Source organism: Macaca nemestrina, chromosome 13 (assembly GCF_043159975.1).
Source record: "Macaca nemestrina isolate mMacNem1 chromosome 13, mMacNem.hap1, whole genome shotgun sequence".
NCBI lineage: Eukaryota > Metazoa > Chordata > Mammalia > Primates > Cercopithecidae > Macaca > Macaca nemestrina.
Genome location: NC_092137.1, coordinates 107537070 through 107559097, shown reverse-complemented (window position 1 = coordinate 107559097; position 22028 = coordinate 107537070). Strand labels below are relative to the sequence as shown.

Here is a 22028-nt window from a genome sequence, read left to right as displayed (position 1 = left end):
CATCCTCTGGCTTTTGGCTGGCCGATTTTTTTCCTCTCCTGAAGCCATGGTATTGAGGTCACCTTGCTGTCATTGATGGGGGAAAACACCCACAGCTTTTATTTACTTGTTTCTTCTTACAATTATTACTTTTTTACAAAAATAATTTCCTGTGTTGGTCCCATTTTCCCCAAACAGCATAAATGACTTAGCTACCTGGCGTGCCTCAGCAGCTGCCACTGTCTGACAGGGGACCTGCAAAGTTGCAATCATAATGACGAGGGGCCTCTGGTGAACACCGTCTCCCATGGGGCTGGGAGAGAGAACAATCCCATCATAAACTCATACCACCGAGAACTGACATAGCAGGAATGGATTTCTGCCTTCATTGGGTTCTGTGTTTTCCCCTTCATTTCCCTTTCAAAATGCTAGAGCTTGTTAAATAAGTGTTTTGTCCCCCAGGACCATTTAAATCTCTTACATGTTTTGGTTATTCATTCTTGTGGGTTGGTTGTTTTACATTTATTTTTGGGAGGTGGATTGGGTAGTGGTATGGATAGTTAAGAGATAAGAGAGAGTTTTGTTTTTATGCTTTATTCTAAATAGCAAAAATAAATGAGGTTATGAACTCTCTGGCCAAAGGCATCATTTTTAGTGCCTACAACACTAACCATTTTGCTGGCCTTCAACAGATAATTATTACAGAAACCGACACACATGGTGTGCGTTATTTAGATGCAGCTTTAATGCCAGGGTTTTGGCTGATGCAAACTTTCCAAATCAAGCATTTTGCCAGAAGTGACAAACCTCCTTTCCCAGAGCGTAGCAAATGTTTATGGGACGAGTGGCCTCCTTCTCCCTTCCCCATCCCACCAGATGGTTTCTGCCAGGCCAGTGTTTCCTCTGCCACTTCACTTTCTTACCCTGGGTGTAAGCATGCCCCCACCCACATGGGTTGTATTTTTATGCTGTTATTTTTCACTGCACTCAGCCTCAAGTAATGCCTCTCCTTGAGAAGCCCTGGCTGCCCTGATAAGACAAGGGTGGCCTCCAGAGACGTCTCTTAAAAAGATCCAGCATGTCCGTTTATGTTTCTGAAAAGCTCTCGCACATGTTAAAAGTTTCCCTGTGCAAACATCTGTCAGAGAATGTTTTCTTAGGCTTCAAGACTGTATTTCTTGGCCAGCGGGAAAGCGTTGTCTATGTACTTTATAGTCTGAAATCTGAGACAATCTTTGCATGATCAATAGCTTGTTGGTTTAGTTCAGTCACATCTTCAATATTGTCAACTCCAATTAAATGTGCAGTTCCACTCTCTGCCATTTCCCCTGGGCTCCCAACTTGCCCCAGGTGCCCTGTATTCAGAGCTGGCATCAGGGCCAGTTGCTTTTTGGCAAGAGGCTTAAAGGTAACCCAGGTGGCAACAGAGATTGGGGAGAGCCAAGAAGTGAGGGGAGCATTTCCATTGTGACCCTTATGTCAGCTTCCAGAGAGGAGGAAAGAGAAGACGGAGTTTTGAGTTGAGCCTGAGAACAAAACCCCTGCATTTTCTTCCTGTTTCTTCATGACCAGTGTTAGTTTCAGACTATTTTGAGCTGGAATCCTTGGACATATTCAGAGACAAACTGCATGGTACATTCTAAGATTTTTCCCTCCTAGGAAAGACTCTCATTTACAAGTTCTTCTGTTTTAGGCACTTGAACGTATGAACCTCTTTTGGGAAACTTTAATTATTATATTCGTTGATCAGGAAAATAGACATTTTCAAAAGCTTAAATGAGGGATTTCTTTTTATAAAAATAAAAAATGTTTGGGCTGATACTGTAAGCAGCGGCGGGGATAGGTCGTGGCTGTCTATTGGTGTTGCTTTATCCAAGCATACAGTTTTGGCCTTCGATTACTTGGCTTTCATTTAAACAAAGACGTCATGGAGGCAGGAAGGTTCAGGGCCTGGGAAGCAGTGAGGGACCAAGTGATTTGCCCAGAAGGAGTGAACACCGGCAGATGAAATGCAACTCACAGATGTGGACCCTGGAACAAGCCATCTAAGGGCCCAGATCATTGGGTGCTGCATCCTGTCTTAGAAATCTTGCAGGTGGGCTGTTTGGAGGTGAGGGATGTGGAGAGCTGAGCACGTACCACCAGGGCTTTTAGAGGTTTTGGTGTTGGATGATTGAAAGGTCAAAACTTTGCTATGGAGTAGTCTAGAGAGATAATTGAAGAAAGCCTTTATACATTAAAGCCAGACAGGCTCAGCCAAACAGCACACATGTCAGCCCGGCATTATAAACAGGAGAGACTGGGAGGGAGAGAACGAACACCTTTTAAAGATTGAAAATTGGCAACTTATTTTCTGGATTGGATTATTCCTTGAAAAATCACTTTAATCTCCAGCCATTTTCAAAGTTGAGGTGGAGGTGGAATAAGTGAATTGAGGTGATAGCACAGTCGTGTTGGTTTCAAGACATGGAGCCAGGTGACCTTCTGGTTGTCTTCTCTTCTGCTGTGAAATCCCCTGGAAACGGCACCCTGCACCATGTGGGTCTGTTTGCACAGTATTCATTGCCTTGAGCCAGGGAACGGAAATGAGCCATGGGAAGGGAAACACTGTTGCTCTGCTGTTTCTGTGTAGGAGTTTGTAATTGACACACCGTGTGAAAATGCCGAGAAGATGTATATTGGAAATGCCATGTACAGGAATTACGCAGCCGTCTTTGCCCAGCTCATCGTAGATGGAAGATCTCAAGGTTTGTTACCAACACAGACAACTAGAATAATTCTCTTCATTAGTACTATTTACTGGTGGAAACCCATTTCACAGAGCTGCTTTTATCTTGTAAGTAATTCAGTACAAACTTTATCTCCTAATATGCATGAAGAAATTTATCATTACATTTTGACATTATATGCTCTCATGTGTGGTGCACAGATGTAGAACTGAGTGAGTCTGAGAATCACAGAAATGTTATACCATTCCAGGAAATAAGTAAAGCTATAGGAAGGAGAGCTTAATAATGATCTCGATGCCTTCCTTAGGGCCCCACTGTTTCATCGTTCTTGTCCGGGATGAAAATGGAAGCTTGTACCCAGGAGTGACAGCTATTGATAGGATGTACAAGGAGGGTGAGTCCCCAGGTGCCCTTCTCCTGTGCTTACTCTTCCCACCTGCTCCCCCTCCCACTCAAGGAGAATCTAACCTACCTTACATTACCGAAACAGTGAGGGTGGAGAAAACTTCCCCCGAGAAGATGTCCGGATTTTGAAGCCTCATGAAGTCTTTTATGTAGAACTGTTCAGGAATGTTGTAGATTGCCTTTTATGAACGTGCATTGGTCTCAGTTTCTCCCAGCTTCTCAAATTTTCCAGTAACGAGGCAGTTTTGTCCACAGTGCTATTCTGTCTTCTCTCATCTCAGACTTGGGGGCTCTCACGGGGCAGGCTGTGGCTCCCTTCTTTGCACCCCTGGCCACCTGCCTGCTGTCTGTGCTCATGAGGCCCTTAGTGAGTACTGAGGACTGACTCAGTGCCTTAGTTTTCTAGGGCTGCCATACCACTAACTGTGGGGCTTAAGCAATAGAAGTGTATTGTCTCACAGTTCTGGAGGCTGGAAGTCCAAGATGAAGGTATCAGCAGGGTTGGCTCCTTCTAAGAGTGGTGATGAGAGGTGAAGTCAGCTGGACTTCCTGGGTTGAGTGGGGACTTGGAGGACTTTTCTGTCTTACAAGAGGATTGTAAAATGCACCAATTAACACTCTGTAGCTAGGATTGTAAAACACACCAATCAGTGCTCTGTAAAAACACAGCAATCAGTGCTCTGTAGCAAGAGGATTGTAAAATGCACCAATCAATCAGTGCTCTTTAAAACGTACCAATCAGTGCTCTGTAAAATGCACCAATCAGCGCTCTCTAAAATGCACCAACCAGCAGCAATCTAAAAGTAGCCAATCCTGGGGAGGATTGAAAAAAGAGCACTCTGATAGGACAGAAACAGAACATGGGAGGGGACAAATAAGGGAATAAAAGCTGACAACCCCAGTCAGCAGTGGCAAACCGCTCCACCCTGTGGAAGCTTTGTTCTTTGGCTGTTCACAATAAATCTTGCTGCTGCTCACTCTTTGGGTCTGTGCCACCTTTAAGAGCTGTAACACTCACCACGAAGGTCCACAGCTTCATTCTTGAAGTCAGCAAGACCATGAATCCACCAGCAGGAACCAACTCCAGACGCAGTGAGGGAAGGATTTGTTCTAGGACTCTCTCTTTGGCTTGTAAACGGTTGTCTTCATGTTAACCTGGTGTTCTCCCTGTGTGCATGCCTGTCTCCAAATTACCCCATCTTATAAAGGACAGAAGTCATTTAGATTACAGCCTACCCCAATGACCTCATTTTAATTTGATCACATCTGTAAAGACTCTATCTTCAAATAAGGTCACATACACAGGTATAAGGATTAGGGCTTCAATACATGAATTTTTCGGGGGGTAGGGGGACACAATTTAACTCATAACATTTGGTGAGATCAGGACATGCCTGTATGCTCCAGTGACCGCTCATGGCCAAGGTCATGCCAAGCCAAGAAAGGGGAGAGAAGGAAAAAAAAGAAGGAAGAGCAGTAAGAGAAGAAGGAAGAAGTGGCCCATCCTTTGGTGGAGGGGACAGTCTATCCTGGCCCCTTAGTGTTTACTGTCCACTGCCACGACTGCAGGCATGGCTGCAGGTGGGTTTGTGAGGTTTTAGATGTATCTCCCAGAGGTGACCGAGACCCTGGCTGGGCTGGGCTCCTTGAAAGTTCCTTGCATGTCAAATATTGCTGAGAGCAGAGGGGTAGGCTGAGTTCTGTGAAGTCGTGCCAGACATTGAAAATGCTGGCAATGGCAGAGAGTCTGCTCTGGTGCCCTTGTAAGCTGCTAAACGCACGTGTGTCCTTGTCAAGGGGTGAAGCTCTGAATAAAGACGTTTACTAAAGACAGATTGTTTTCCCCTAGATTAAATCTCTCTAAGTTTTCACAGAGAGAAGACCCCAGACTCTGGCAGATATCTTTAGGAAATGTGTCTGCCAGATTTCAGGACCACCCCTCCCCGCTACCCACTGCTTCCCCCATTTCCTGCTGTCCTTGTGGCTGTTTTCCCTTGTCTTGTGGGCATTTGCTGTCAACAGTTTCCTCTGTGTGCAGAGGAGAGAGCACTGGGAAGGAGGAGGGATTTGAGCACTGCATTCCTAGGGAGAGCAAGCCTGCTTCCCTGCCTCTGTCTTCAGCTTCCCATTCTTGCAGTTGCTTGGAACTCTTCCTTTTTTTTTTTTTTTTTTTTTTTTTTTTTTTGAGACGGAGTCTGGCTCTGTCGCCCAGGCTGGAGTGCAGTGGCCGGATCTCAGCTCACTGCAAGCTCCGCCTCCTGGGTTCACGCCATTCTCCTGCCTCAGCCTCCCGAGTAGCTGGGACTACAGGCGCCCGCCACCTTGCCCAGCTAGTTTTTTGTATTTTTTAGTAGAGAAGGGGTTGCACTGTATTAGCCAGGATGGTCTCGATCTCCTGACCTCGTGATCCGCCCGTCTCAGCCTCCCAAAGTGCTGGGATTACAGGCTTGAGCCACCACGCCCGGCCAGAACTCTCCCTTTCTTAATCACAGTCACTGCTCGGGAGGTAGGTGTGCATCCACTGCATGCCCAAAGCGTGCAGGCTGCACAGAAGGAAAGCCCATTCTCCTCCATTCTCGCTAGGGAGGAAGGGACCAGGCTGGTGGAAGAAACAGGTACAGCTCATCAAGGAAACAGCAGACAGCATCCCCATGTCCATCCCAAAGGAAAAAGCACCAGCAATTCTGGAAGTAAAATAAGGGGCTTTGTATTTTAGTGGCAACAGGCCTGGGAAGTAGCAGGGAAAATACTTCTCATGCTGCATCCATTCCCCCTTTCTGTTCTTGCCAGGTCTGCATGGTGTGGACAATGGGATGGTAATATTTGACAAGGTTCGGATACCCAGGGAGAACCCGCTGGATAAGTGAGTAGTTTCTCCTTTACTCAGGTCAATGGTGCAGATGACCTCACTGCTCTCCAAAGTTGGCTTGGTTCTTGGGTCTCGTGGGCTGTGTATCTGGGCAGTCTACCCCTAACTACCCCTACAGGTTTGTTGACAACTAATTGGAAAAGATACATCTGCAGATAGAAAAAAAAAATGTAAAATTATTCAACATGCTGTTGTCCAGACGTAATGACCATTACACTTCAAATGTACGTCTTTCCAGGCTTTTCTCTATGCCCATATGTCTAAAGAGAGAAAGGTGTCAGATTTTTACTAAACGAGATCCACTTCTAGATTCTGTGTTTAAAATAACCTGTACTTTCCATTTAACATTATATAGCAAATGCTTTTATGTAATGCTAAGCACACACATGCATTATCATCTTTAATATCATTACAATAGACTGTTAAATAAATGGTTTATAAGTTATATAATCGATTTCTTATTGTTGGACATTTAGGTTTTTTCCTCCCCTCCCCCCATTATAAACAGATGGGTGCTATTGCTTCCTTTGTGAGTGGCAGGGGATAAGGCACCATCTTTCAGCTTGCAGGTGTGTTCTGGGGGTGGAGCTCTAGGGGTTAATGATGCTTTTCACAGAAGCTGAGAAACACCAACTACTTTTAATTTTCTCAGCAGCGTTTCATGCATCCAATAAAAATCTTGAGCCATAGTCATGTTAAATCTGTGACGAAGCCAGCAATCAGGGTGCACACAACCAGCTGTCTTCCTGACTCCCCATGGATTTCCCTTGAATGCTTTGCTCCTTTTTGTTGCCAGCAGATACGTGTAGTGGATGCCAAAAGCTTAAGAAAATTGTATGGGAAAAAAACTTAAAAATGATTGGTCCAACAAACCCCCATGACATAAGTTTACCTATGTAACAAACCAGTACTTGTACCCCTGAACTTAAAATAAAAGTTAAACAAATGGAAGGATAAGGAAGTAGAGGATAGAATAGTGGTTACCAGGGGCTGGGAAAGGTAGGGAGGAGGAGGGGATGGGGAGAAGTTGGTCAATGGATACTGTTATAGTTGGATTGAAGAAATAAGTTCTGGTGTGATATTGTACAGGGTGATATCGTTAACAATAATGTGTTGTATATTTCAAAATAGTTACAAGTTTTAAATGTCCTCATTCCAAAAAATTGATAAATGCTTCAGAGGATGAATATGCCAATTACCCTGATTTTATTATTATACAATATATACATGTATCATAACATCACACTGTATTCCATCAATGTATGCAGTTATTATATGTCAATTCACGAAATAAAGCAACAAGAAAAAGAAAAAAATCTTAAAGTGGACCAAATTCTGCTTAACATTTTCCTCCTGTGAATTGATAGGAAGTAAAATGGAAGCAATAAAAGCATCTTCACAGTTATCCTGGTGGGTGCTAAAGTCCCCCAGGCCCTTTTAGGACCACCAGCATTCATATGGAAATGCGAGAAACTCAGGATAGCTAAAACAATCTTGATAAAGAAGAACAAAGTAGGAGGACTCACACCTGTGATTTGAAAACTTACGATAAAGTAATTAAGACAGTGTGATATTTGCATAAGGATAGATATATGTACAATGGAATAGAATGAAGAGTCTGGAAATAAATCCCTACAGTTGCAGTCAATTAATATTTCACTGCAGAGCCAAGACAATTCAATGGGGAAAGAATAGTCTTTTTGACAAATGGTGCTGGGACAAACTAGGTAGCCACGTGCAAAAGCATGAAGTTGGACCTTTACTTCCTACCATATACAAAAATCAACTCAAAATGGATCGCAGACCTAAATATAAGAGCTAAAACTACACAACGCGTAGAAGAAAACACAGGTGTGAATTTTTGTGACCTGGGTTTAAGCAATCTATTACACATGGCACCAAAAGCACAACTAACCAAAGAAAAAATAGATAAATTGGACTTCATCAAAGCTGTAAAAAACTTTTTTTTGAATCGAAGAACACTATGAATAAAGTGAAAACCTACAGAGTGGGAGAAAATATTTGTAAATCATATATATTAGTATCACAAGGGGATAGTATCCAGAATATAGAAAGAACTATTACAACTCAAGAATAAAAAGACAAATAACCCAATTTTAAAATGAGCAAAAATCTGAATAGACATTTCGCTAAAGATTTGCAAATGGCTGCTAAGCATATGAAAAGATGCTCCACATCACTGCCATTAGGAAGATCCGACTCAAAACCACTGCAAATACCACTCTGCACCTACCTCCCAAAGCGCTAGGATTACAGGCACAAGCCACCATGCCCAGCTGATGTCTCTTATTAAAGGGACAGACAATAACAAGCGTTGGGGAGGATGTAGAGAAATTAGGACTGTTTGTTATACATTGCTGGTAGGGCTGCAAAATGGTGGCACCAACTAGGAAAACAGTTTGGCCATTCCTGAAAACTGTAAAGTTATCATCTTATGACCAGCAATTCTACTCCTAGGTATGTGTGAAAACATTGTCCACAAGAGAATTGCAAACATATATCCACACCAGAAATTATACACAAATGTCGGTAGCATAATTATTCACAATAGCAAAAATGGGAAAATAATCCAAATATCCATCAACTGAGGAAATAGGAAATAAAATGTGGTATATCCATACAATGGAATACTATACAACCATGAAAAGAAATGAAGTACTGACATGCTACAACACAGATGAACCCTGAAAACATGTGAGTGAGAGAAGCCAGACATAAAGACCACATATAATATGATTCCATCTATGTGAATTTTTTCCCAGCACAGGCACCATCGAGAGAGAAAGTAGGTGAATGGTTACCAGGGGCTGGAGGGAGGGGAGTATGGGGAGGGACTGCTAGTGGCGTGGGGTTTCTTTTTGGCGTGGTGAGATGATTTGGAATAGGATCATGGTGATGGTTGTACAATTTCGTGGCTATACTCAAATCCATCGAATTGTACACTTTGAAGGGATACATTTTATGGTATGTGAATTACATCTCAGTTTTTAAAAAGTGGGTCAGTGCGCGGTCTGCACAGTCAGGCTCCGGTGCTGGTTTAATGTCTCAGGAAACCACTACCTCCCTTGAGTCAAGCCTTTCTCAGCATCTCTTGGAGAGGGACTCCCCCTGCCCTTATCTGCTCTCTGTCTCAAGGGGGAAGTTCCACGATGGGGAAATCCGAGTGCTTCCCTGCGTGTGCACATGGGAGCCACCTGACGTCATTTCTGGTGGTGCTATGTCCTGCTTTTTTGTGAAACCCCCCCTCTCTTTTCCACAGGTTTGGTTCCGTGGCTCCACACAGACAGTACCATTCCCCTACGAGGAACAAGAGCGCAAGATTCAGTGCCATGCTGGCAGCACTGACCCCTTCGAGATTAGCTGTGGCTTTCCAAGCTATGGGTGCCATGAAGGTAGTGGACTCTGATTTTAATTTATCTACTGTGAATTCTCTCGCGGCTCAGGGATGAGTAACAATTTCAGGAGCTGAGCTTCTCGAGCCACAGTTGGTATAATATGGCCAGGGTTCCCGGTTAGATGCTGGGGAGTGCCAGGTGGCCATCCACAGGGAACATTTCTACACCCTTCTTAAGAGGGGATCCCGCCCATCTACATCCCAGATGTGTGCTGCTCACCCTGGGGGTGGAGCACAGGCATCGTGGTAATAGAGCCAGGAGAGATGACCAGGGAGAACGGGATGTTCAGAGCAAACACATCTGCTGGAGAAGCAGCTAAGGGTTGGTCCATGTGTGCAAAGGTTGGTGTGTCTTGGCTGAATTCATCCGGGAGTGTTGATCCTCATGTGTCTATAGAGGGCGTAACGTTCTCCCATCACAGTCTGGAGGCCATGAGGCCAGACCTCCAGGAGCCATCTCTGCCTCCCTGCCCTGACTCTCCCGTATATTGGTTTGGACAGAGGAGCCCCTGCCCTGACTCTCCCGTATATTGGTTTGGACAGAGGAGCCTGGAGAGCAAAGCTCTGGAAGGGCCTCCTTCTCCTCCCCAGGGCCTCAGGCTACTTTGTTCTCTGGGCCTTCTCTGTCTCTTTGCATGAAGGAAAAGCCTGCTTTAAGCTCCACTGAGCTTGGTGAAGCTGGAAGAAAAATTAAGTCTCCCCAGGAATATACATCTGGGGCTTGAGTCCAACTTTTCCATCAAGAAGGAATAAATTTCATTCACTTGACTCCAGGCCTGACATCAGCCCGGAGTCGTCTGAATAGCAGGAAAGCCCTTTACTTGCTTCGGTGTCGGCCACACTTCACAGATGGCCTGCCCTGACCCAGGCTTCCCCTTACGGTGCTTCCTGTGAGGGGCACAGCTGTGGCCATCAGCATGTGTACTCAGCCTGGCCTCGCGCCCGCCCGTGCACCCCAGTTCCTGTGCTTGTTTTGTGGTGGTTCTTTCAGTGGGGCCAGGTGGGTGTTCAGGTCTGAAGTCCCACGTCAGGAGGGGCTCAGGACCCTTGGCTGAACCGTCTGAAATTGAATGGGGCCCCAGAGAGCCTTGCAAAGGCGTCAGCACAGACAGCAGCAGAGTGCGGAGGAAAACTGGTTCCTCAGGTCTGCAGTCGAAGCCATTTCAGCCATCCTCAGGACTCCAGAGAGAGGCAAAAATAGAAAAGCCAGACGAGCCTAGGATTGCGTGGAAGGGAAGATTGGTTAAACATCAGATGCAGGGTTAGCTGAAGCCGTGATAGCAGTCTCTGCACAATATCCCCTCTAATTGCAGTAGCCTGCAGACCATCCTGACTCAGGGGCCCTCTGAGGAGAGTGCTGGGTGCATATAAAAAACTCATGGTGGACAGTGGCCAGGCAGGCTGCTGGGAAACCCCGCTCTTGTTGGTTTTGATGGGGTGATGATGTGTGAAGGACGTCCACGCTGCCAGCAGCCCTGTAGGCTCATTGAGGTCCACAGTGGGGTTGCGTGGGACAAGGCGTGGGGTGGTGCAGACCAGACCAGGCGGAGGTGGGAGCCTCCAGGAGGGCTTTGGTTTTAAATACCACCAGATCTAGAGCAGGGTGGGGGTGGTGTCTCAGGGAGAGGAGCCAGAGTGAGTGATTCCTAAAAGGTTCATGTTCTCCTTTCTACTGGATATTATCATGGGCCAGCCCCTGCCAGGCCCAGGAGGGTCTTGGGGGCCACATTTGCATCAGTTCCCTTATTGGTTGTCTGATGTGCAGACTTCATTCCTGGCAGCACAGAGACGTGATCATGATCACGGGCAGGAAAGCCCTGGGCTCAAGTCTCATCCTGCCCATGACCAGCAGTGGGGCTGTGAACAGGCCATAGCGCTCCCTAGGGCTCAATTTCTTCATCTGTGAAATGGGTCTTAGGATGGTGGTGAGGCGTGAGAGAAGGGTGTGTGTGCAGCGCTGGCCCAGTGCAATGCTCCATAGCTCGCGGCTGCTATTTGTGGGATGGTTGTTGTTGTTGCTGCTGCTGCTGCTGCTGCTGTTACTGGGAGGACAGGAGTTGGCTAAAGGAAAGGAAGACATGGGCATTCTCATGAAACAAATACCTGGTATCGTGGCCTCCAAGTAACAAGGCAATATGCAGTGTTTTGCAGAAATGCATAGCATCCTTTGAATTCCCGGGTGTCTGAAGCAAACCTTAGTAACCCGGAATTAGTATCTGCCCTGCCCATCCAGACCTTGCCAGGCGATGGGATTGTCAGGCAGTGGGCAGACCCTGCACAGAGCCGAGCAGGGCTCAGACCCCGTGTGGTCCAGGCACCCTGCCGGACGGCGACCCGGGCCGCTGTGATCTCATCTCCAGCGTCTCTGGCGAGGATGATCTCACCGGCCCTCTTGGCAGCTCCTCCTCCCCTATGGCTCAAACACATGACATATGTTTTCCCGGCTGAAACCTAAGATGGTCCTTCTCCTTCTGCTCTTGCTGATGAGTGGAAAAATGGATCCGTTTCTCCTACGTGCGTTCCTTGTGTATTAGAAAACTGTCACCGCAGCTCCCCACAGTGACATTCACTCAAGGCTGAGCGTGCCCGGTCATTTTGAACTTTGCCCAAATGTCATATTTTTTCATGGTTCTCTTTCATTTCCATGGCATTCCTCAGAACTTTCAGGTTTTCTCTTAAAGCCTTGCCGTATTAACCATCATCTAATTTGTGTCAGAAATGCCTGGGTAAATTCAATGATTACCAAGAACACGAGGAAAAGGAAGCGAATGTGTTTGGGAGGGGAGGGAGTGGGGGCTTGGGAGCCTGTGCTGGGATGCTGGGAAGCCTTTTCAGAAGGAGGAGGAAGCTGGGGCACCTGAAAGAGTGAGCAATGTAAATGAGGTCTGGCCCACTTCTCTTGATTTTGCACGGAGGTAAATATTTTAGCTAAGACAAGCTCCTCTTGTAAATTTGGTGCTGCACAGTAGCTGGTTCCCACCCCCAGGATGTGTGATTCCGCAGCGCTGGGGTAGGGTGGAGAATCTGCATTTCTGGGTTCCCGGGTGACACTGCTGCTGTGGGCTCTGCCACTTGAGACCCCTGCACGGAACACATGGATGTGGTTGTGAAATATCAGCACTGTCTCAGCCTGCTTGTCACCCTCTGGGTCCCCAGGATCAAGGCCCAAGTTCTTTTCCTGTATCCAGGATCCTTCATGACCCCTCACTGTACCGCCCATCTCCATTGGCCTCTGTCGCTCTGGCCTCATTTCTGTCTCTCCCCTGTGCCTCTGCGGGAGGGGATTCACCCATGCCGCCGTCCTGCTGGAGATGCCCTCCTTTTGCATGGGTAATTTTCATGTACATTTCAGAGCTTGTATGACTGTCCCCTCTTTGGAAAGGCCTCAGCCTGCGTGTGGTTCCTCTGTCACCTGTTCCCAAGGCACTGGACTCCCCGCTTGCAGCATGTATTACAACTGATGAGTGTAACAACTCATGTGCAATAGATGGGCTGGGTCTCCTTCACTAGCCTAAAAGCTCCACGCAGCCGGGGTCCTGCCAGCCTCATCCGCTGCTCTGTGCTCAGCTTCACACACAGGGCTGGGCACACAGTAGACACACAGCAAATAGGAGTGGAAAGAGTGAATGAGGTCTGAATCAGGATTCACATCCGAAGCCCCTGGCGTAGCTCTTAGCAGAGGGAAGCCCTCAGTGCCTGTTGGTTCTTGTGCTCCCACATACCAATCCCCACTTCCGGGTCCACATTGAGTGGGGAGGAGGATGTTGCTGCCTCTTTGATCTAACTCCACGTGGCCCTTCTGTCCAGAATCAGGAATCTTCTTTCTTTCTTCCTCTCTGCCCCAGACACTGCTCCCCATAGTATGTGCCTCACGTGTACGCACTCGTGCATTGTGCTGCAATCAGGTACTGGGGTTGTGCTCACCTACACTTGGCAGTGTGGCCCTGGTGGTCCGGGAGTGTGCCCAGGGCTGGGGCTGCAGAGTCCGCATGCTGAGTGCAGCCAGCATTCTGGGCTGTCTTTTCAGGCACGTGGGTGCTGGGCGACAGACAACTCAGCCAGTCCTCGGGACCTGAACGACCATCTCCAAGTGGTACAGGTGCTGCATGTGAGATAGGGGTAGCTTTTCCTAGCCCCAGGAGCTTCAGGGAGAGCAAAGGGAAGACACTGGCTTTAGAGGATTCTCAGAACCGGCGATAGACACAATCTTTTCCTACAGTGTGCGTTGTTGGGTGTAAGTGAAGAGTCTCAGCAAGGCACGGGGGAGTCTCTCCCTCCTGTTGATGGGGGTTCGAAATGGGATATTGCATCCTCGAGTAACCCTTTTGTGATCTTCTGACTGCAAGGGTTCATGGAAGATTTGAGCAATGGAGAGGAGGTTGAGGGCGTCTGAGTCCCCTTGAGAGCCAGCAGGGGTTGGTCAATGGCCAGCGTGGACCCTTCTCACTGCGCAGGGAGTGGTGGTATGGCTCTGTGGGCCTGTGCTGCGTTAGGTGAGCACAGCAGGCTGCATGCGGCCACTGCTGTGGGGTCTTGCTTGGGATTGCCCCATCACCCAAGCTCTGAAACAGCTCCAGAGAGGTCCTGATGTCGATGTCCTCACCGCGGTGTCTGGCTCCTGGTCATCCGGCTCTCCACCACTCTGCCTGTGTGCTTCAGCTACTGGCTGGGGCTGGGGCAGATTAGCAGGTGTCAGAGTGTGACATTCTATCTGTCCTAATGGCCACAAACCAGGTGCCATGACACTTCCTCCTGAGCAGAAGGTTACTCAACCTCCTCACATCAATCATCTCAATGTTTGTGGCTATTGCCGTAACACGATCAGGCTTTTGTCTGTTTTCTTTTTGCTTGGGGATCACCTACTTTTATTTTCTTCTGGAATCACTTTGTGTTCATCTGTTCTTGTCATAGGTTGATCTCATTTTGTATCATTACTAACACAACCTTTAGTGGGCAGGGATTGTTTTCTTATTTAGTCTCTGCAAGGCCTAGTAGAGCCCTACATGTCATGGAAATCATTTTACTCTTCTAACCGTGCTTCCATCTATTGCCTGTTCATTCACCCACCTGTTCATCCACCTGTCCGTCTGTGTCCATCCACCTCTCCACCCACTCACCCGTTCACCCACCACCCATCCATCTACCCATCCATCATCTATTCATCACTCATCCATCATCTATTCATCCATCCATCATTCATCATCTATTCCTCCATCCATCGTCCACCCATCCATCATCCATCCATCCAACCATCATTTTTCCATCCAATAATCCATTCATCCCACCCATCCCACTACAAAGACGCCGAGCACAAGAGTGATCAGCTCATGTATAATTTAGTAGTTGAGGCGGAGTGTATTAGTCCATTCTTACACTGCTAATAAAGACATACCTGACACTGGTTAATTTATAAAGAAAAGATGTTTAATTGACTCAAAGTTCAGCATGGCTGGGGAGGCCTTAGGAAACTTACAGTCACGGCAGAAGGGGAAGCAAACACGTCCTTCTCCACATGGCAGCAGCAAGGAGAAGTGCTGAGCAAAAGGGGGAAAAGCCCCCTTATAAAACCATCAGATTTCATGTGACTCACTCACCATCACAAGAACAAGATGGGGGAAACTGCCCCCCTGGTTCAGTTAGCTCCCACCAGGTCCCTCCCATGACATGTGCGGATTATGGGAACTACGATTCAAGATGAGATTTGGGTGGGAACACAGCCGAAGCATACCAGGGAGTTATGGAATAATGTCCTAGAGAAAACCATTCGCCTACCTGATGGACACCACACTTGACAGAAACTCCCCAGGCAGGAGTGTGCAAAGAAAGGACAGAGGCATTCGCCATCCTCAGAGCCTGCCCTTCCTTCAGCAGCAAAGGGCAGAGTAAGGAGTATCTCCGTAAGGTCTTGCACGGGGGGCTCAGTGTGGGGACTGAGTTGAATGGGGTTGGTGGGAACGGAAGCCCTGTGATGTTGAGCACAGTGGGACCTCTGCCTCTGCAGACAGTGTGGCATAGCAGAGGGCGATGGAAGGGGAGGCTATGGCTGTCTAATGTCCTGAACATGTGTGGTGCTCACAAGAGTGTGTTTGCCTGATACTAATAAGGCAGAGCTGACTGAGGCTCATTCTGTTGACACTTTTGTGATGTGGCCAGCCTCACGTATCTGCTCAGATGGAACATGGTGTTGGGGAGTTGAAAGCGCAGCTCATTTGCTGCAGTTTTATGCCTTTTCGGGTACCTTGTGTGTGCTTGGAGGAGGCGGGGTCACATTGCTCATCCTGTTCTGCTCAGGCTGATGTTATCCTTGTTTTTTTTGCATGCACACACACACACGCGCACACACACACACACGCACACAGACACACACACACACACACACACTCGCGGGGAGGAGAGAAGCAGGACCTGCTTGGTTGCCACACACACACACATGCACACAGACACACACACACACACACACACACACACACACACACACACACACACACACACACACACACACACACACACACACACACACACACACACACACACACACACACACACACACACACACACACACACACACACACTCGCGGGGAGGAGAGAAGCAGGACCTGCTTGGTTGCCAGGGAAGTCCTGTGGGATGAAGGCTTTAGCCTGGGTGATCCTCAGGCCATCTGTGAAATACAGATTGTTTCCTGATGTGGAAACTTCCTGGACTTGACCACCAGAGGGCAGCAAATACCAATAATGACCTGCAGGTTCTGTTTTCTTTGCGTTTATTTACTTTTGTATGTAAGAAGTGGGGAGGTTTTTGCTCTTGTCATGAGTTTATTTCGCTTCTCAGCAGGCATCAGTGTTGATTTTTAAAAAGTGTCAACATAAGAAGAAGGATGCATGAGCTGAGTAATTGTCGGGCTCAAGACCAAGATTGTAAATAGGATACAGTTATTTTGACGACTCTTCAGGATATAATTTGACTCATAAATGTCTTTAAAAACATATGTTTGCAGCATTTTGGGTGGGTATAAAATGGTTAAATAACGTTTTTTGGTTTTCTATAGCAGTTGTTTACATATTTAACGACCGAAATTTAAATAGTTGTCTTTTCTGTAACCTTTTATTTTAGGTTGGGGGGTACACGAGAAGCTTTGTTACATAGGTAAACACATGTTATGGTGGTTTGTAGTGAAGATTATTTCATCACCCAGGTATTAAGCCCAGTACCCACTAGTTATCTTTTCTGCTCCTCTCCCTCCTCCCTGCTCCGCCTTCAAGTAGACCCCAGTGTCTGTTGTTTCCTTCTTTGTGTTCATAAGTTCTCATCATTTAGCTCCCACTATAGGTGAGAACATGCGGTATTTGATTTTCTGCTGCTGTGTTAGTTTGCTGAGGATAATGGCCTCCAGCTCCATTCACAAGCATTTCTCCTTAAAAGATACATCTACTGCCCTTTTGCCTCAAGGACCAAAGAGCTAGAGAAAGTGCAGCCAGTGATAGTAAGTAGCACGGGATATGTGTATCTGAAATGGATATTTGAAAGAATTTCCATTTTGAAATTTGCTTCAATTCCTTGAAGACGTGTTGTACGCCTTCCTCTCAGCACTGTGCATCATGCTAGGAGGTGACAGAGATGAGCTGGAGCAGGTGTGTGCCCTCCGGGGACTCATGGTGCATGCAGGTAACTGAAACACTCCAGTGCTGTGTGGAGCCTCCGTGGTTACACTGGCAGGAGGGGACACGTGGCAGCAGGTGCTGAGAGTAACGTGCGCTCCAGAGACAGTTGTGGGGTTGTAATGGTCAGGATCCAGTACGTGTCCTTTATAGAAGCTTTTTCAAGTGAGTCCTCTGGGTCTCTGGCACAAAGACTTGGAGCTGGCATCCAGCCCTTCCCCATTGAGTAGAGTATCTGGGTCACATTCTCACATGGGCAGCCAGAAGGCTTTTGGTGGGGTGAGGAGTTTTTCTCTGCTGCAGGAGAGGAAAGTCCTTGAACATCTCTCCCCATTTGGTGTGGCCCATGAATGTTAGATGTTTGTGGCTGTGACATTTCAAGGAACAGAACTCCCTTTAAGTAAGTCATCAGAGGCTACACAGGCATTATAGGAAACCCCAGCCTCCTCAGACCTTGGGTTGTAGCGGTGGCAGCTGTGAGGGACGGTGTGATGCTGCCGTAATTGTAAACTGCTTCCCAGTGCTCCCAGCCTGGGTTCTGCTTGCAGGAGGCTTGCCTTCCTTGGTGCCAGCAGCCAGCTCACCTACTGCTGGTAGAACGATGCCCAGGCTGCAGCTGTGAGGCGCTTCACAGGCTTCACTCCATGGACGTCCTTTTGGCCACCCCTGGGGAAAAGCATGGCCTGTGCCACCTGGAAGGTCAGATATGGACGATTGACAACTGGCCTGCTGTCCTTAGGAGCTTTTCCACCCGAAACTTGATAGTCCATGTAGCATAGGTACTTGTACAGATCACCGTCCTTTTCCCTCACTCCACATCTCATTGCTCCATTCCTTTGTTTCATCCTGTAGTGGATTCCCATAGAGAAAGTCAGCAACAGCTCAAGCCACAGTCAAATAGTAACTCACTTGTATGGAGTGCTTCCTGTTCAGGGACAATTTTCTGAGCACCTCACATATAATTGTTCATGTGAGTTGAGTGCTGTCCCGATTCCCATTTTCCAGATGAGAAACCTGAGATGTAGGAAGATGTAACAGTTTGCCCCGAGCTTTCTGGGCCTCACACTCTGGTATTCCAGCACCGGGGTCCGGCCCTTTCCCAATGCTGGAGTGGCTCCGTAGTCCTCAAGACAGATGTTCTTGGGATAAACCCTGCTCACTGGCATTCCTGGAACACTTTGTGCATGGTTGGATTTGCCTTGGTTAACCAAACCAAACCAAAGTTTTAAAAAATTTGTTGTCCACATTAAAAATGTAGACATTTCACTCAGACTGGGATTTGGTAGATGTTAAATGGTTAGTGGCTGGGCCAGAATCCAGGCCTCCTTCCCCACTGTGACCTGAGGCCTGGTTTAATTTTTAGTGGCACTGCTGACTTTGCCTCACAGCTGTATGTCACTCTGGTTCTGAGCACTGTGTGCGAGGAGCAGGAGTGAGAAGGGAAATGAGTTGATCCAGCCTTTTCATTGATGACTTTTTATGAGGAAAAGGGTCATTTAGAATGAACATTTATTAAGTGTGTCCAATGGATTTTTTTTTTAGTTTAGTTTAACGGAACGATTTTGAATACCTTTGCCTACCATAATGAAATTTAGTAAGCCAAAAAAAGTTCACAATTCCTTAGATAAATTTTAAAAAGTGAACTGGGCCATTGAAATTTGTTACCACAAAACCCTTACAGGCTCTAAGAAGAGAAGCAAAATAATGGTTAGTAAAATATTTGTGGGTTATAAATTTCTGTATTATTGTTATAAAGTTTGTGTGTTATTAAGGCCAGGGCTATGAAGTATTGTTCGCTGTAGAACCACATAATATATGAGGATCATGTTTTTTCTCTAGAAGTCTAATGTCAAAATATCTTTACAATTTGAACAACAATATTTCTAGCATCAAGAACAAATGGAATCACTTTTCTTATACTCTGTAAATTACTCAGAATCGTATCATGTTTTTGTTTGCTTGATATTTTGGTAATTGTAACTTTTTAAGGTTTTTAGTTTGTCCTGGAATTTCTAATTGCCTTTGTTTTTTCTTGTTAGGAGAAGAAACATATGCCTTCATCACTGTATTAGTCGGTTCTCATGCTGCAAATAAAGACATACTGGAGACTTGGTAATTTGTAAAGGAAAGGTTTAATTGACTCACAGTTCTGCAGGGCTGGGGAGGCCTCAGAAAACTTACAATCATGGTGGAAGGGGGAGCAGACATGTCCTTCACACATGGTGGCAGCAAGGAGAAGTGCTGAGCAAAAGGGGTAAAAGCCCCTTATAAAACCATCAGACCTTGAGAGAACTCACTCAGTATCATGAGAACAGCAACATGAGGGTAACTGCCCCCATGATCCAATTACCTCCCAATGGGTCCCTCCCACAACACGAGGAAATTATGGGAACTATAATTCAAGATGAGATTTGGGTGGAAACACAGCCAAACCATATCAATCACTATAGTAGTAATATCTTTAAGCTTCTTGATCATTTTGTCTATTGTATGAAATCTATTTCATATTCTTCTTTATTAATTTGGCCTCTATCTGATGCTCTTTGGTTTATTTCTCCATTTGTGTAAAATCCAAGAGAGGTGTCTTGAAAAGTTCAATACAGGGACCTTAGAAGGAGGGGATGTTTTTCATATTTAAAATGTATGTGCTGCCATATCCACAATAAGAAGCACAGCCCCCTGCTTCTGTGAAGATACGTGGCTTTTCCAGATTATTACATGGTTTGCAGTGGAGAGAATCTTGCCTGCATCATAGGGACTTCCCTCTGGGTCAGGCTCGATCTGAGTTTGGAGAGGCTGAAGCAGAAGGAGGTAAACTGAGGAGCAGGCATTCTCTGCCTGCAAGGTTGGCCCTGAGTGTAGGGTGCCCAAGGGCTTCTGTGGAACTATATTTATTTGTCGCTCAGCAAACTCAGGGGTAAGAAAGTCTTGCTTGGGGTGCCTGACCTCCAAGGCTGGTCACTGGGAATGTCAACTTCAAGAGGACAGAACCTGTGTCTTCTTGGTCACCTCTGGATGAACAGGGCCTGGTACTTAGTAAGCACTTAGTGAATGGGTGGATGGATGATGGGTGAGTGGATGAGTGGATGGAAAAATGCATGTATAGATGGATGAATGGATGAATACATGGATTAATTGATGGATGGAGGGATGGATGGGTAGATGAATAGATGGATGAATGGATAGATGGGTGGGTAGATGAATGGATGGGTGGATGGATGAATGGATGGATAGATGAATGAATAAATGGATGCATGGATGGATGGATGGATGGATGGATGGACAGATAGATGGATGAATGGATGGGTAAATGGATGAATGATGGATGCATGGATGGATGGATGGATGAACAGATGGATGAATGGATGGGTGGGTGGATGGATAGAGAGATAGATGAATAAATATAGGGGCAAAGGGAAGGCTTATTTGGTGGAGAATAAGTCAGTCCAGATCATAGCCCTGTGGAGATTGGGTGTGGGTCATCTGGTGGCATTTAAATGTATTAATGGCCCTGGAATCATGAATTGAATCTTTAGAAAAACAAGCATTTTCTGTTTCTGATGTGTATATGGAGATCTTTTGGACTTGTCCACCCCAGGATATTTTCAGTTCATGCAGGCGTGTATCTGGGCAGTGACTGTTTTGTTTTTATTTCCTGCAGTGCTTACTTGCTCCTTGGCTCACCCTTGCAGATTGCTCATGGCTGAGTCTCCTGGGTCTGATGACATTGTCAGTGTGACTGGAGTGCTATTCTGGGTGGATGATAAACAGGTCCGGGGATAGTCTCCTGTTCTCTAAGGACAGCTGTGTAATAGGATTAAAGCTTCAGAGAGCAGCCCTGGCCTAAAGTGTAGAGGAACTGGGTTAAGGGAAATTCTATCTGGGTGAGAGAAATGAATCTTATACTCCAGCAATACAGACCCGGTTACAGCTCCTCAAACAGGCCACTCTGGTCACCTCTGGACTCAGGACAGATTGGCCCCTCTGCCCGTGACCGTCCCTGTCTTCATTTCTTGCTCATCTGTTGCCTGGGCATGGATGTTGCTTCTCTGGGAAAGCTTCCTGCCTTTGGGACTGCTCTTAGTGCCTGGCTTATTCCAGCCTCAGGCTACGAAAGGGCAGGAACTTCACACAGTTCGAGGCACACAGGGGGCCTTCAATAGCTGTCTGTGAACTGAATTCAGCCCTGCACCCAGTCAATCACAAGCATCTTTGTTCTAACGCAGTCCAGGAGGAAAGAGAGCTGCCACCTGCTGATGGTCTCCCATGGGCCAGGCTCTTGAGGTTCCATGTGCGTGTTCTCATTAAGTGCTCACAGCAACTCCACCAGGATTCCAGTTTCACAGCCAAGAAAACAGACGCTCTGTGAGGGGAGGCAGCTTGGCAAGGCAATCACCTCATATGGGGCAGTGCAGTGTTGTACACATTCGTGTCCCACTTGGATGACTTGAGGAATGACTTGAGGGTCCCACAGAACCCTTCTTGTGAAAGACCCTTCATTTGGAGGCTGCACTGGAGAAGGGATGCTGGACATCACATTGGAGTGTCAAAGTGCAGCATCTTCAATTTCTTGAAACTTCTGTGCTTCTTGCTTGGGCAACTGTGCCTCCTCTGACCTTTGGGCCAGCCTGGCCCATGAGAGATTCCAAGGATTTGAACTGTCTCCAGGGTCATGGGGCAGCCTGCATCTTGTGCTTGATTTTTCTCCAGGGATATCCTAGATCAGGTAGTTAGGGTGATGGGCATTGGCTCCAGAGTCAGCCTGATGGGTTGTGTGTGTTTTTTTTTTATTATTATTAACTTTTATCTGGCAAGAGTGTTGAAGAATCAACTTTAAAAAATATTTGCATATCTCATTTCTTTGTCTAATTAGTGTTGTGAGAATGATGTCCCAGTTTTCATGCTTGAATAAATAGCTCATGGTGTAAGGCGCTAAGGGCTGGCTCACTGCAGCGCGTCCCCTTCTTTTATTTGC

General features: G+C 46.6%; 1 protein-coding gene across 14 annotated transcripts in view; it reads left to right on the top strand.

The window, feature by feature from the left end:
• Positions 1-22028, top strand: part of LOC105471812 (acyl-CoA oxidase like) — a 382094-nt gene that overhangs the window by 64756 nt on the left and 295310 nt on the right. For 12 of the 14 annotated variants that reach the window (XM_071077121.1, XM_071077118.1, XM_071077119.1 and 9 more), the window contains 3 exons: positions 2612-2726; positions 3016-3102; positions 5904-5976. In XM_071077121.1, coding sequence (XP_070933222.1) covers positions 2612-2726; positions 3016-3102; positions 5904-5976 — 275 coding nt within the window. Of the gene's footprint in view, positions 1-2611; positions 2727-3015; positions 3103-5903; positions 5977-9262; positions 9396-22028 lie in introns of all 14 variants that reach the window. The other 2 variants (XM_071077120.1, XM_071077117.1) reach the window with 2 other exon arrangements.